Source organism: Lissotriton vulgaris, chromosome 2_1 (assembly GCF_964263255.1).
Source record: "Lissotriton vulgaris chromosome 2_1, aLisVul1.2, whole genome shotgun sequence".
In the NCBI taxonomy this organism is placed as follows: domain Eukaryota; kingdom Metazoa; phylum Chordata; class Amphibia; order Caudata; family Salamandridae; genus Lissotriton; species Lissotriton vulgaris.
This window is the reverse complement of record NC_141687.1, coordinates 1,474,094,165-1,474,108,464: the sequence shown is the minus strand read 5'-3', so window position 1 is coordinate 1,474,108,464 and position 14,300 is coordinate 1,474,094,165. Positions and strand designations below refer to the sequence as shown.

At 42.7% G+C, this 14,300-nt stretch overlaps 1 protein-coding gene across 1 annotated transcript in view; it reads right to left on the bottom strand.

Annotated features, from left to right (window-relative positions):
* MARCO (macrophage receptor with collagenous structure) overlaps nucleotides 1-8,840 on the bottom strand; it is a 137,785-nt gene extending 128,945 nt beyond the window's left edge. Inside the window, exons 1-2 of the mRNA XM_086957351.1 lie at nucleotides 8,669-8,840; nucleotides 7,389-7,490 (exon numbers count right to left, since the gene is read on the bottom strand). Coding sequence (XP_086813477.1) covers nucleotides 7,389-7,490; nucleotides 8,669-8,771 — 205 coding nt within the window. The 5' untranslated portion in view covers nucleotides 8,772-8,840. The remainder of the gene's footprint in view (nucleotides 1-7,388; nucleotides 7,491-8,668) is intronic.
* Between the last annotated feature and the right edge of the window lie 5,460 nt (nucleotides 8,841-14,300).

Sequence of the window (14,300 nt, the reverse complement as noted above, 5' to 3'; positions counted from 1 at the left end):
CCAACTCCAGTGAGTGTAACAGTGTGGAAAATGTAGGATAGCATAAGGGTTAAATTAACATACTTATCAATTTCATATTTTTTGAAAAATAAATAACATAATATTAATTACTTAACAAAAAAAGATTAATACATACCTATTAAATTAAATTAATATTTACTTAAATAACATTAAATGACTTCCTACCCTATTCCCCTATTAACACACAAAGAGATACACATACAAATAACACAAGTAATTTAATGATCAATTAATAACAATTAATTACCAATTAATAAACAATTAATTAATTAACAATAACAATAAATAAAAACATTAATTAACTAATTATATTTAAGTTACTTCCCAACCTATTCCCCTAAAAAACCACACCCCACTACATATTAAAAATAACATAATTAATTCAATTAACAATGAATCAATTAATAAAACATGATTACCAATTAATAATTAATTTACAATAAATAATTAAAAATAACAATAAATACTAATTAATATAAATTATTTATAATTAATATAATTAAAAATTAACCAATGAATACAGATTACTTACAAATTATTAAATAATTAACAACAAATTAACAATCGATAACAATAAATAAAAACATATTAATTAATTAATTATAATTAAGTTACTTCCCACCCTATTCTCCTATAAACCCACTACCCGCTCCGTTACTAAAACAGAAAATTTACTTTAGAAAAATTACTGTTTTCTAAATATTTAATACAAATATTTAAAATGAATTAAAAAAAAAAAAAATTTTTAAACATACATATAAAATACATACTAAAATACATAACACTAAAAGGAAAATCAATATTATTTACAATATTTTGGTACTGATGATATTTACTTTGATATTACTTACTTCAATATTAAAAAAATCAATATTACTTACCTTGCAGTTGATATTTTGGTCAACAATATTCTTGAATTCAATATTCAGTCCCTACGATATTAAAAACTCGATATTAGTGTAGGTCAATATAAAAAATTTGATATTTTGACTGCATACCGTTAGCACATTAAATTCAGAACTCTTTTGTGATTGTCAATGCTAGATGTCCCAAGAGTAGCGAGAATGTTCAGTATTCTGAGAGAAATTATATTTTGCTATTTAGTTATCCTTTTTCCTTCAGCACAAAGGCCTTTTTAAGTTATTTGTTTGACATTTGGCACCATTTTGGGGCCATTGTTGTGGTACTAGTAGGTACCTGTGTACAGTTGCCTCAGCATAGCAGGACACCGGGATGGCTCTGAGCAGCTTTCCGTAAGGGAAATTATAGTTACCTTATGGCACCAATCATAATTACTTGAGATAACTATAGCTAAAACTGGTAAATTTCTGTGCTTTTTAGAGTTTTAACCCTTACATTGTTACCAAACCTTTCACCTAACTATCATGTTACTTTAATGTTCTAAATTTTCTACATGCTTTCGCCAGTAGGAAGCTATAGGTAGGACCATGCTTCTGTAGAATAAGCGTTTTTTGACTTGCCTATATCTTTGGCGTCTTTTGACCAATCTTCACAAAATGTTCCCAAAAAAAGTGGCAGGGTAAGTTTTGGTGTGCATTGGAAGTTTCAGGGTGATCCGTCCAGCAGGGTCTGACAAAAAGGGAGTTTAGAAAAAAGTATGATTTCCTATGTTAATTACATTGGACTTTTAGATACGCCTGTAGCCCAAACCGCTGAACCGAATCACACCAAGTTTGGTAGGAAGGTAGATTTGGTTATGCAGATCATGCTTTCAATTATCCAGTATAACTCCATTCAGCAGTTGTTGAGAAATGTAAGGGAAAAAAAATTAAGATATCTGTGCCCGCTGCAACTTACGAGCTCATGCAAGGAAATACAGAGCTCTTATTGGCTGCCAACACTTCAACCAGGAAGTGGTGGCTACTTCTTGGGACTGGGCTTCAGCCATGTCCTAAAAAGAAAAACTTACAAAAAAAAGAAAAGGGGGCAGGGTAGGAATACCCTGATCCTTAGGAGTTTTTATTATATTCTTGCTGCCAAATCACAACAAATGTGCAAATTCACAGCAAAAATGAACAACAAATGAGCCAGGTCCTGGGGGCATGTGGGCAGAAGACATAAAGGAGGGGGGCCCCCTCCTAAGGCTCTTTTTATCCCTGGGGACAACCACCTCTCCGGGGCCTCCCTTGTGGTGAGGTTCAGGTGCAGGCGAACGTCCTATGGCAGGCCACGTAGTTGACCCTCGTATCGGCTCTCAAGAGTGAAACCTGTTAAATCTCCAGCTGATTGGTGTGGGAGAACATGAGCCCACATGTTTGGACCTGGTAAGTCGAACAGACCTGGGAAGTGGGCACATGAGGTCCCCAGGCCTCTATGCTGCCCTAGTGTCCCCTCTCAATACCTCAGTGGGGTAACCACTAACCTGGAAGTGGCACCCTGCTGGTCATGGGTCCAGATTCTCCCAGGCGGCATTGACACCATACTCTCATGGTTAATGATGTCTGAACCACTGATTGAGCTGGCAAGCCTTTGGTGTAGCTTGTCATATGGCACACAATGTACTTTTCTATCTGACCATCTCAATAGAGGCAGTAGAGATGGTGAGCCCCCACAATAGCTTCCTAATATGCCTGTGCTAAAGGAATTGCAGAGCCCTTCTTAGTGTGATGCTGGGAGGACCCACCCACTCTGACAACCAGATGCACTTCTGAATCCTGGTGCTCTGTACGGGGGGGAGTGAGCCCCTTAAAATCCTTAGAGGCAGTAGAGATGGTGAGCCCCCACAAGTGCTTCCTAAGAAGTCTGCGCTGCAGGATTGCAGAGCGCTTCTTAGCGCAATGCTAGGAAACCCTGTCCCCTCTGACAACCAGTTGCACCTGCTCCTCCTGGCTCGCTGAATGTTTTGTCCATTCCGATGTATTAATGCGGTATTATTACTGACTGCTAATAGAGCATTTTACTCTCTTACACTCACTCACAGACCTAATCAGAGACTCACGCACTGACACACACACCCACTCAGAGACTCAAACACCCACTCACAGACTCATGCATCCATACACAGACCTACTCAGACACTCATGCACTCACTCAGAAATTGACTCACATACTCAGACAGGCACTCGCAAACCCACTCAGACACTCTCACACCCACTCATAAACCCACTCAAATGCTCACTCAGACACTCATGCACCCCCTCATGCACCCAGTGAGAAATGTATGCAGCTACTCAAAGACTTACTCAGATATTCACACAACCACTCACACACCCATTGAGACACTTGTGCACTCACTCAAACACCCACTGAGAAACTCATGTACTCACTCATACACTCACTCTCAAAGGTTACATGTTCCAGATAGGAAATGACATTATTTTAAAAACCTTTGAAATTCACTAAAAACCAAAGGTTACAGAGATGTTATAGTTAGGAAATGACATTATAAAATGTAGAAGTTCACTAAAAAATCAAAGGTTAAAGGGATGTTATAGTTAGGAATTAACATTAAAAAACCTTAGAAATTCACTGGAAAAACAAAGGTTGCAGGAATGTTATAGTTAGGAAATAGAATGTAAAAAAAAATATTTAATTCACTAAAAAAGTCCAAAAGTTACTGGGACGTTATAGTTAGGCTCAGATTTTACTCGTAAAAAATAGAACACTCTACACACCAGTTGAAGGCTTCGGACAAAGGCCAAAATGCGTAGGTCTGTTTGGCTTCTTTGCACACATGCACTTTGCTTAAAAATGCTCAATAAATACTGCAGCAAACACTTCCAGCCTCTAATTGTGCCATCTTCCTGTGTTGGCCATCTCTCATTGATCTGATTGATTGCTGGATTGTCAGGTCAGTATCTGGGAAAAATTATCTCATACGTATACATATAATTCACTGAAAAAAATGTAGGTTTCAGGAATGTTATAGTTAGTTGGACATTTCACTCATACAAAACCAGAGAAATTCGACCGTTATAGTTAGTTGAGCTAACTATAACTTGCGTCCCGCAATGCACTGCTAATGACGTCACATATTACATCATTCATGACAAGGTCAGTGACATTATTGATGACATCAGTGAGGACATCTCAAATGACTACCCTTCCTATTATCTCCAGTAAGTCCCACACAGTGGGATTTCTAAATTGTCATAACAGGCCTTGCCCCCTTTCCCCTCCACTCTGAAAACGCACTCACTGGCATGCTCTTGGATGGGGATTAAAGTCCCCTTCACTGCTGGGGGGCCTTAGGGGCCAAATAGCCTTCCTGATCCCTCCAGTATGACACAGATAGTGGGATAGCTGACAGGTGGGCACATGCCACGCCCACTTTATCCACCACTCTGCAAACGCGCCTCTTGGCACATTCTTGGTTGGGGGATTAAAATCCCTTGAATCCTGAGGGTCCCTAGGGGCCAATTAGCCCACCAGGTACCTCCATTAAGGCCCACTGAGAGTGGTCTGAGGCCACACACCCTTTTTATACCACTCTGCAAATGCACCTCCTGGCATACTGCTGCTTGGGGGATGAAGTCCACTTTAGTCCTGAGGTCCTCAGGACACAAGTGGACCTCTTCGCCCCACCAGCAATGTTTTAAAAAAAAACATGTAATATCACTGGAGGGGGGCCGCGTGGCCCCCCTTCCCTGGGCCACTCTTGGCCCCGGTGACCCCATGGTCTGGGTCCGGTCCTCATATTGGGTACCATGGGGGGCCCAATGCCCCTTTGGTTCCAGCCAGCTCCCCGCCTCCTGCCGGAGCCGGCATTTCTTTTGGACAAGGTAAGCTTTTGACATGCAGCTCTCCTTGTCCAAAAGCAATACTGCTATGCTTCATGGAAGCGAGAGCAGGTTTCCTGCTCTTGCTTCCATGAAGCGTAGCAGAGTTTGCAATGACTGCTCCCGCCCTGTCATTGCAAACTGCAATGTCCCGGAGGTGGGCACCCTGGAGCCAGCCGTGGGGGACCCCAGGGCTATGGAGGGCTCCAGGAGAGGGGCACGCAGCCCCCTCCCAACGTATGCAAACGGCCCCCCTGCTTCTTTTAATTAGTGGTCCCCGGGGCATGTGGGGGGCTCGAGCTCCCCCACACTACTTTATTTTAGGCAGAGCCCTAGGAAGGTGGTGGTCACAGGGGCTGCAGGTGGGCCACGTGCCCCTGCATTTGTTAATTAAAGCCCCGGGGAGATGGCATACCCTGGGGAAGCGTGAGGTGGGCAGGAAACCCCCTACGCTTTTTTTTTTTAGTAATAAACCCCTGGGAAGGTGGTGGTCCCCGGTGCTGTGGAGGCCCCTGCAGAGCCCCCACATATTAACCCTTTCGCTGCGGCGGCTATTCCGCCGCAGCGCTAAGTGGGCGGGGCGGCCGCATGCTGGTGACAGAACCGCTCCGTCACCAGCCGCGGTTGAGATGTGCTGGTGACGGAGCGGTTCCGTCATGACCCGCCCCGCTCATTAAAACTGCCGCGCAGGCGCGAAATCAGCGCCGCGCAGGCGGGGCGACCGGGCCATGACGGAACCTCTCCGTTATCAGCACAGCCCAACCGTAGCTGATGACGGAGCGGTTCCGTCATCAGCAGGGGAGGGGTTAATAAAGCCTTGGGGAGGTGGCGGTTCCCGGGGCTGTGGAGGCCCCAGCATGGCCCTAATATAAACATACAGAAATTCCCCTGGGACCTGGCCCACCTGGGGTCTCATTCAAATGAAGCACTGCATACCGCGCTTCTCTTTTTTTTCAGTGGAATTCGTGCACCCAAAGCAACTCCGGTTGAAAAAATGTAAATGCTTTTTATGGCCCTGGGGGTCCCCGTGGGATTCCCTGACCAGGCCTAGGGGGTCGGGGTGTTTCTACCCAGCCCCCTTGTCTTTTTTCAACCAATTTCTTGTCGGTTTTACAGAGTCACAAATTGCTGCCAACACTTCTTGCTTTTGAGTGTTGGCATGAAATCAGAATCAAGCTCGTGCTTGGGAGGGTTTGTGAATGCACCGCAGTCACCAGATATCAATATTTTTTATTTTTTAATTCATGAGGAACTACTGATATGAGTTACACCATTTGAAAAAAAGGTCGCTTTCTGAACCAACCGCTACCTTTGTGACAAATTTGGTGTAATTCCGTTCAGCAGTTCGGGTTTGTGGCTTTGTCTAAAATTTCCTATGGAAATTAACATGGAGAAAACGCGTTTTGGGACCCCCCCTTTTTTCTCAGCCCTCGTTTGACGATTCACCCCAAAACCGGAGCTCCCCATTAGTTTTGAAAATTTCCCGAAGATTTGTCAAAAAGCACCAAAGATATTGGCAAAAGGAAAATCGCTTTTTGAATAGAAAAAAGGTCCTAACAATACCTACCTACTGACGACCGCCAGTAGGTAATGTACACACATATATATATATTTTTCAAAATCTCCCAAAGGAATTGTCGCACACTCAGGAGTCTTAATCACATATTTCACCTTTATAGTGCCCTGAATGGGCTTTTCATAAAGTGACATAGTGCTGATTCAAATTGCTACAATGCTGCTGTTTCTCACTGTTGAGTTTCTGTGCCAGTACCTGTTACTCCACACATCTGGACTATCTAGAGTCTCTTTAAAGTGGCAGTGCAGGAAACATCAAATAAAGTGTCGATGTGCACCAATTTACCCTATTGTAGCTTATCCTATATAATATTGTGAATGAGAATAGAATAAGGCAATCAACTCTACACTGGTTCTATACGTATTAACATATGTATTTCCTTCACTGCTCCGCAGGTTTTATAAGGTTCTTTAAGAGAAAAAGGTTTTTAATAATCTGGAGATTTAATAATATCAATGACATACAGCATTCTATCAATAACTCAATGTTTGACGAGGAATCTTTACATGTCTATGCAGGGCAAGACTAATAATATTGTGAATGTATTAATATATTTTTAAGTGACTATATTTTCATCATAATGCAGGATTTTGCTCTACGATTGTAAAACTTTAACCAATAGGAATCTAAAATATTTAAAACTGGTGCATTTCATTGTAAGACGAGAAAGGTATCTGGTGAGGCAAGTATAACACTCTTTCGAAATGGTCGCGCCAGTTGCACACATGACTGATGCCGCATCTGCATTTCAGACTAGTGCAGGTTGAAACAGTTTTAAGCTGCTTCCGGAAATGAATATATGTGCCCCTACATTCGCACATATGAAATACAGAGCATACTGGTGCATTGAGTACACATTGCCATTGCAAAGACTTTGGAATAAAGGGAAGTTTCGTACATTAGTTTTGAGCCCGAATAGACCGGAATTCAGAAAAACATACATTCACAAATAGCATCTTATTATAGCGTGCAGGGAAAATTGAATCACGACATATTTGAATCTAAAAAGAAAGTAAACTATATAACTTACTTCATGCCTGCGAAACACTTACCTTTGTATGCCAACAGCCCTGTCCCACAGGTGAGCAAAGCCAAATATACAAGGATAGCAATCAAAACATAATTTCTAGGTGAATTTCTCGTGGTTTTTGATTCTGAAAAGCATCCGCAGGAAAAATGTGTTAGTTTATTTTCTTCAGTAAGGCATATACATTTTATTCTCTTTTCGTGGCTAACACACATTCAATTCTCAAAATGCACAGACTTCTCCAATGGCAATAATGCCACATGAGACAATTCAGCAAGACCCTTAAGCAGCCGAAAGAAAGGAACTTTTAAAAAGAAGTTATATTTACAATCCCACACTGCTAAATTACTGTAATGAAAGTGAAAGCAGACAATCTGGAAACATTTCAAAGAAATAATATATTGGCAAATGTATCTATAATAAATTAAACCTGTAAATCTTGTGTTTATTTTGAAAAATATTTTCTTTACAGTTATTTATTTTCCTTTTCATATTTTTAAAAACCCAGAAGCTTGCAATGTTTTTGAACAAGGAATAATATAAAGGAAACGTAAGTGAATCAGTATTGCACCTTTTTACACGTCCGTGTAAACGGGAAGTGCAAATACAATTCAGTTTGCATAGTATTTGCTTCGGGATTCTGGGTTTGTGTGTACCGAATGTACACTTTAGCATAGCGTGCACAAACAGTTTCACTCCTGTTTCACTCCATTATCACCCTTACTGCACAATTTTGCTTCAGCAATACCACTTAGTGGAACCTGGTTACAACTGACTTTGTGACGACAAGAGTTAGTGCTCACTATAACGAGTGCAACGGCTAAAAAAAGGATGTGAATAATTTGAACCGGAACTAAGCACTTGCTGCCAAGTCGAAATATTCAAAGATGAATGACAAGGGAACGCACTTTCAACGAAAAAAGAACACTCTGTGGGCTGTAAAATTAATAATAAACATATTTCCCGACACATTTAATTCATATAATGTTATGCCTTAGCTATCTTTTTCCATTTTTATATACGAAACTTCAAACAACATTTGTAGTTTGACTGTCCAACGTTTTGCAAACTTACACTCTACATAGAGGTAGATTTCGAGTGCCCCTATTTAGTCAGATCGCTGCACAAACCCGTATTTGCTCAGGTATTGGAATTATAATCAATAAGCAGAATTCATCCTCAGGTTTTGGATTTTATTTGGTAGAAAAATATCGCAAACGCATTCAAGGAAGGCACTCATATTCGCAGCCAAATCAAATCGCAAGCCTTTATTTCTAATATTATATATATATATAAATACTTTACCTTTTATCTCAAAAGGAGACATTGTGGAAGAAAGACTCGTCCTTAAGTCGGTATATAGGGAGGTTTTGGAATCAATAAAGTTGGTATCGTCCAAACTTTCCATTTCAGTTTTCCATTGCTTGTCTGATGCACTCTTGTGCGTCCTTCTAGGGCAACTGAATGAAGGAAAAGGGTGAGTTCCTCGTTTCATTGCTCTATATTTCGATGACCGCGCATTTTCTACTCGTGACCAGTTGCATTTCCTACGTGTGTGATAAAGAAATAGCGAAAACTTTCAGATAAGAAGAAAGGACGTGTTTGAACACACTTAACCACATGTAAAGTAACATTTTGCCTGTTTAAGTAACCTGGTGAAAACTGCTGCTCCCAAGTAAAGTGGCACACTGGGTTTTCATTATCTCACACTTTCGGCATTTGTGCCTTTGGTTTTGTGCCTTCTCTGCTCGGCTTACAGTATTTTATATGAACTACCTAATGGCAGGCGCCAGTAGATAGTTATACTTGGGAGCACGTTTCCTTAGGAAAAGCATTTTTTTGACATGCCTATATGTTTGGCACCGTTTGACGAATCTTCACAAAATTGGCCCAAAAAAGTGTGCCAGGGATTCTTGCTGTGCATGAAAACTTTTGGGGTGATCCATCAAGTCGGGGCTGAAAAAGGTTAGGGTAAAAATAGTGTTTTTCCAATGTTCATTTATATAGAGAATTTAAGACACGACAACAGCTGGATGGAATTACACCCAATTTGGCAGAAAGGTAGCTCTTGGCCCAGGAAGAACCCTTTTTGTTATTTGGTGAAAAACAATTTAATAATTTTGGAGATATAAAAAAAAATTGTATATATAGGGACGCGTAACTTCAGATAATCTGTCAGTCCCTGTGCTGAAATTTGATTGGTTGCCAACCCTTCAACCAGGAAGTATTGGCATCCATTTTGGGACTCGGCTTCAGCCAAGTCCCATGAAAAATGTAAAAAAAAAAAATAGAAAAGGCTGCAGGGTAAGAATACCCTGATCGCCTAACTGTGGATCTATGGTCCCCTGTGACCCCTACAGGGCCAAAAAGTCCTTTTTTTTTAAAGAAAATTGCTGTGGGAACACAGCAGAACTGGGAATCTGGGGCAAAATTAAAAAGAAAAACCTCCTTTGCTTGTTTACATGATAGCCCCGGATTGGCTTGGTTCTGGGGGCACGCAAGCTATTTTAAAAAAAGGATGGGGACACACGGGCCCCTGTCCCTGTGCTTAATTACGCCCTGGGGACCACTACCTACCCAGCACTTAATTTTAATAATGCAGGGGCGGCTTAGACAACCTGAGCCCTGTGAACCACCACCTCCCCAGGGATAAATACAAAAAATGGGGGGGGTCTTGCAGACCCCCCAGCCCCAAGTACCACCACCTTCCCAGGGCTATACATAAATTGACTAGGTGGGGCCACGCTGACCACCCTGGGGACCACCACCTCCCTGGGGCTTAATTAAATATGGAGCAGGGCAGCCACGTGGATCTTATGTGCCCCGGGGACCACCACCTCCCTCTGGGCTTTCTTTTTATAAAAAAAGGAGGGGGCAAGTGGCCCCCTTCACGGGCCATCCTCGGCCCTTGAGACCACCTCCTCCTCAGGGTAGCCTGTGCAAACAGAAGGAAGGGGCCACGCAGCTCCCTTCCTGAAGCCATACATGGCCCTGGGGCCCACCACCCACCCAGGGCATGCTTCTGCTATGTCACAGAGTGCCCATCCTAGGGGCGATAGCTATTTGCTTTTGCTTGGTTGGATCTTTGACAGCAAACATTTAGGTTCCAGCGGGTGCGAACTGTCAAACTCCCCCTGCCTGCTGGAAGTGAAGGTCTCATCTCTTTCCCTGCCCCCAGACATGCTGGAAGGGAAAGAGACGAAACAATTACTCCTGCAAGGAGGGACCTGCATTTCCAGCAGCTCCCTCTGTGCAGCAACAATGCTGGCTCATGCAGGAGGCAGGGAGCCGACTGGGTCTGCGGGGCCTTGAGGCTCCCCCACACTCCCAGGGAAATGAGCAGAAAGAGGCAAAATAAAGCTCAGAAACAAGCAGAAAGAGGCAAAACAAAGGTCAATAATGAGCAGAAAGAGGTAGAATAAATGTCACAAGCGAGCTGAAAGAGACAGAAGAAAGGTCAGCAAAAAGCAGGAAGAGGCAGAATAAAGGTGAGAAACTAGCAGATAGAGGCAGAACAAAGGTCAGAAACGAGCAGAAAGCGGCAAAATAAAGGTGAGAATTGAGCAGAAAGAGGCAAAATTAAGGTGGGAAAATAGAGATCAGGAAAGAAGCAACATAAAGATGAAAAACAAGAAGAAAGAGGCAGAATAAAGGTCAGTAGGGAACATAAAGAGGCAGAATAAAGGTCAGATACGAGCAAAAAGAGGCACAATAAAGGGCAGAAATTAGCAGAAGGAGGCAAAATAAAGGTGAGAAAAATGCAGACAAAGGCAAAATAAAGGTCAGCAATGAGCAGAAATAGGCAAAATAAAGGTGAGAAGAAAGCAGAAAGAGGCAGAATAAAGGCTGGAAACCAGCAGAAAGACGCAGAATAAAGATCAGAAATGAGCAAAAAGGGACAGAATAAAGGCTAAAAGGTACCAGAAAGAAGCAAAGTGAAGGTGAGAAGGGAGCAAAAAGAGATTGAATAGAGGTCAGAAACCAGCAGCAAGAGGCAGAATGAAGGTCAGAAATGAGCAGAGATGTCAGGAGCGAGCAAAAAGAGGCAAAATAATGGGCAGAATGAACAGCAAGAGGTAAAATATAGGGCAGGAGCGATAAGTAATGAGGCAGAAAAATCGTCAGAAAACCAGCAGAGAAGGCACAAAACCAAAGGAAGCAGAGTGTAGTGGATGCAGGCAAACTGGACAGGAGGGCCACCACAAAGGGGAGCTGGAATGAGAACCTGTTCCCATGTACCCTCTGTCAGGCCCACTCATACACACATCCCCCACTCACAGACCCACTCAGAGACTCATGCACTCACTCACAGACCCACTCAGAGACTCATGCACCCACTCACAGATTCAATCAGAGACTCATGTACTCACTCACAGACCCACTCACGCACCCACTAAAAGACCCACTTAGAACTCATGCTCCCACTCACAGACCCACTCAGCCATTCACACACCCACTGACAGACCCACTCAGAAACTCTAAAACCCACTCACAGACTTACTAAGACACTCATGCACTTAGTCACACATTCACTGTCAAAGGGGTTTCAGCTATAGCACAACCAGGCTGTGGAACTCTCTTCCATTATATCTTAGGACTATACCCATCCTTCTGGCATTCAGGAAAGAACTTAAGACCTGGCTTTTCAGAAATTAGCTATACCTCAGCACAGTAGGATCATGAGCCTGTACGCACCAAGACACCTACGGGGGTACGCGTGCCATATCATTTCAAATAACATAACATAACATAAAGGTTTGAGTTACATTTAGTCTTTTTTTAAAAACCTTATAAATTCACTGAAAAAAACAAAGGTTAAAACGACTTTATAGTTTGGAAATAGAATTTAAAAAAAGTTTAGGAATTTCCTGAAAAAACAAAGGTTACAGGGGTTACATGACAGATGTATGCATGGCTAAACCGTGTGTGCCTCTGCTACGCTGTCCTGACCATGAATGTGTCTAAACCACACATTCCTTTATCACCCATTCATTTGCCATGCAATTTTGTGGTAAATGTATGATTGGTAAAGGGATATGTGTGGTAAAGATCACCACAACCCTCCCTCCCTCCCTGCCCTAAAATCCTATCCCCTAATTGCCCCCTGCCCTGAGGCCTAAAACCTAACCTGCGCTGCCCTCAAAACTACAGCTTCTCCTCCCCCTTTCCTGAGGCCTAAAATCATGCCACCTACCATAAATTACCCTGAGCCTAGTGCCCCTGGGCTGAGTGAATCCTAAAATATACTCTGCACTGTCCTTTAAACTACCCCAACCCTTTCCACTGCCCTGAGGTTTAAAACCCTGCCCCATTTAAAAAACTGCCATACCCCCACCCAGAGCCCTAAAACCTTATCCCACCCAGCCCTTAAACCTAACCCTTCCCATCTCCCTGCCCCGAGGCCTAAATCTCTGCCCCTACCATAAACTATTCCTCCCCACCTCGCGCTCTGTTCATTAAACTAGCCCAACCCTTTCTACTCTCCTAAGGCCTAAAATCGTGCCCCATTATAAAAACTCCCTCCCAAACCTTCAAAAGTACGCTGACCCAACCCTTTCCCGCCCTGAGCCCTAAAACCCTGTCCCCCTTCAATAAAATACCTGAATCCCCCCTTAAACTAAAAACAATCCCCCAAACACGACCCCAGCCTCACTTACCTGTCCGCATCCAAAGCTTCCTGTTGCAATGCTTCTCCCCACCTATCTGAACAACAAACCACTATCTGTCTTAACCACACATATGCCTAGTAAAGGCAAGCATGGTTACACTCGTAGGGACATGGCATGTGGGGACAGTTAGGCTCAGATTTCACTCATACAAAATCAGTGAAATCAGCAATTATGGTTAGCTGAGCTAATTATAATTTACGTCCCAGCAATGTACTGCTTTTGGCCTCACATATTACAGCTCTCATGAAAGGGTTAGTAACATCTCAAATGACATTACTGATGACATCATCCATAGAAGCACTCACATACCCACTCTCACCCCCATACAACCTCTCATACACCCACTCACACGCCCACACAACCACTCACATACCCATTCACAGACCCATACAAGTACTCACACAACCACTCACTCATCCATAGAGCCACTCACATACTGACTCACCCACTCACTCATATAGCTACTCACATATTCTCTCACTTACTCATACAGCTACTCATACAACCAGTCACTTACCAATACAGCCACTCACACAGCCACAAACTCACCCATACAGCTACATTTACACCCACCTATTCACCCATACAGCCACTCACACTGCCACTCACTCACCCATCCAGTCTCTTAGTATAGCCACTCACTCACCCATACAAGCACTCACACACTCACACTCACACCAACACCACCTCTTAAATACCCATTCAAACATTCATACAGGCATGATAACATACACTCACTCTCCCATACAGCCATTCACACAGAAGCTCACTCTCCAGTATAGCAACTCACACATCAACTCACTTAACCAAACACCCACTCAAACAGCCACTCACACACCCATACACCCACTTACACTCCCATTCACTCACTCATCGAGCCATTCAGACACCCATTTACTCACCAATACAGCCACTCATTCACCGACAGAGATACTCACACCCCACTTACACATCCATACAGCTACTCAGACACCACCTCACACACAGGTACATAGAAAAGACAGACACTTCCATTATATATGTTAGAAGTAGTATCACACTTTAGAAGATTGGAATGTTGGGAGCTCCATTTTAGAGTGTTCCATGTGTCTACGGGACAGTAAAGGCCCGCAAAGCAACATTTCAATGTTTTACAAAGTCCTCTCAGATCTCGAGGGGATTTAAATCCCCTTGAGCTTCGAGAGGACTTTGTTTTAGTTGTTAGAACATTCTGCCCTCTAGTGGCAGAATGTTCTAAGAGCCTTATAGCAGGTTAGTGTATATCTTTA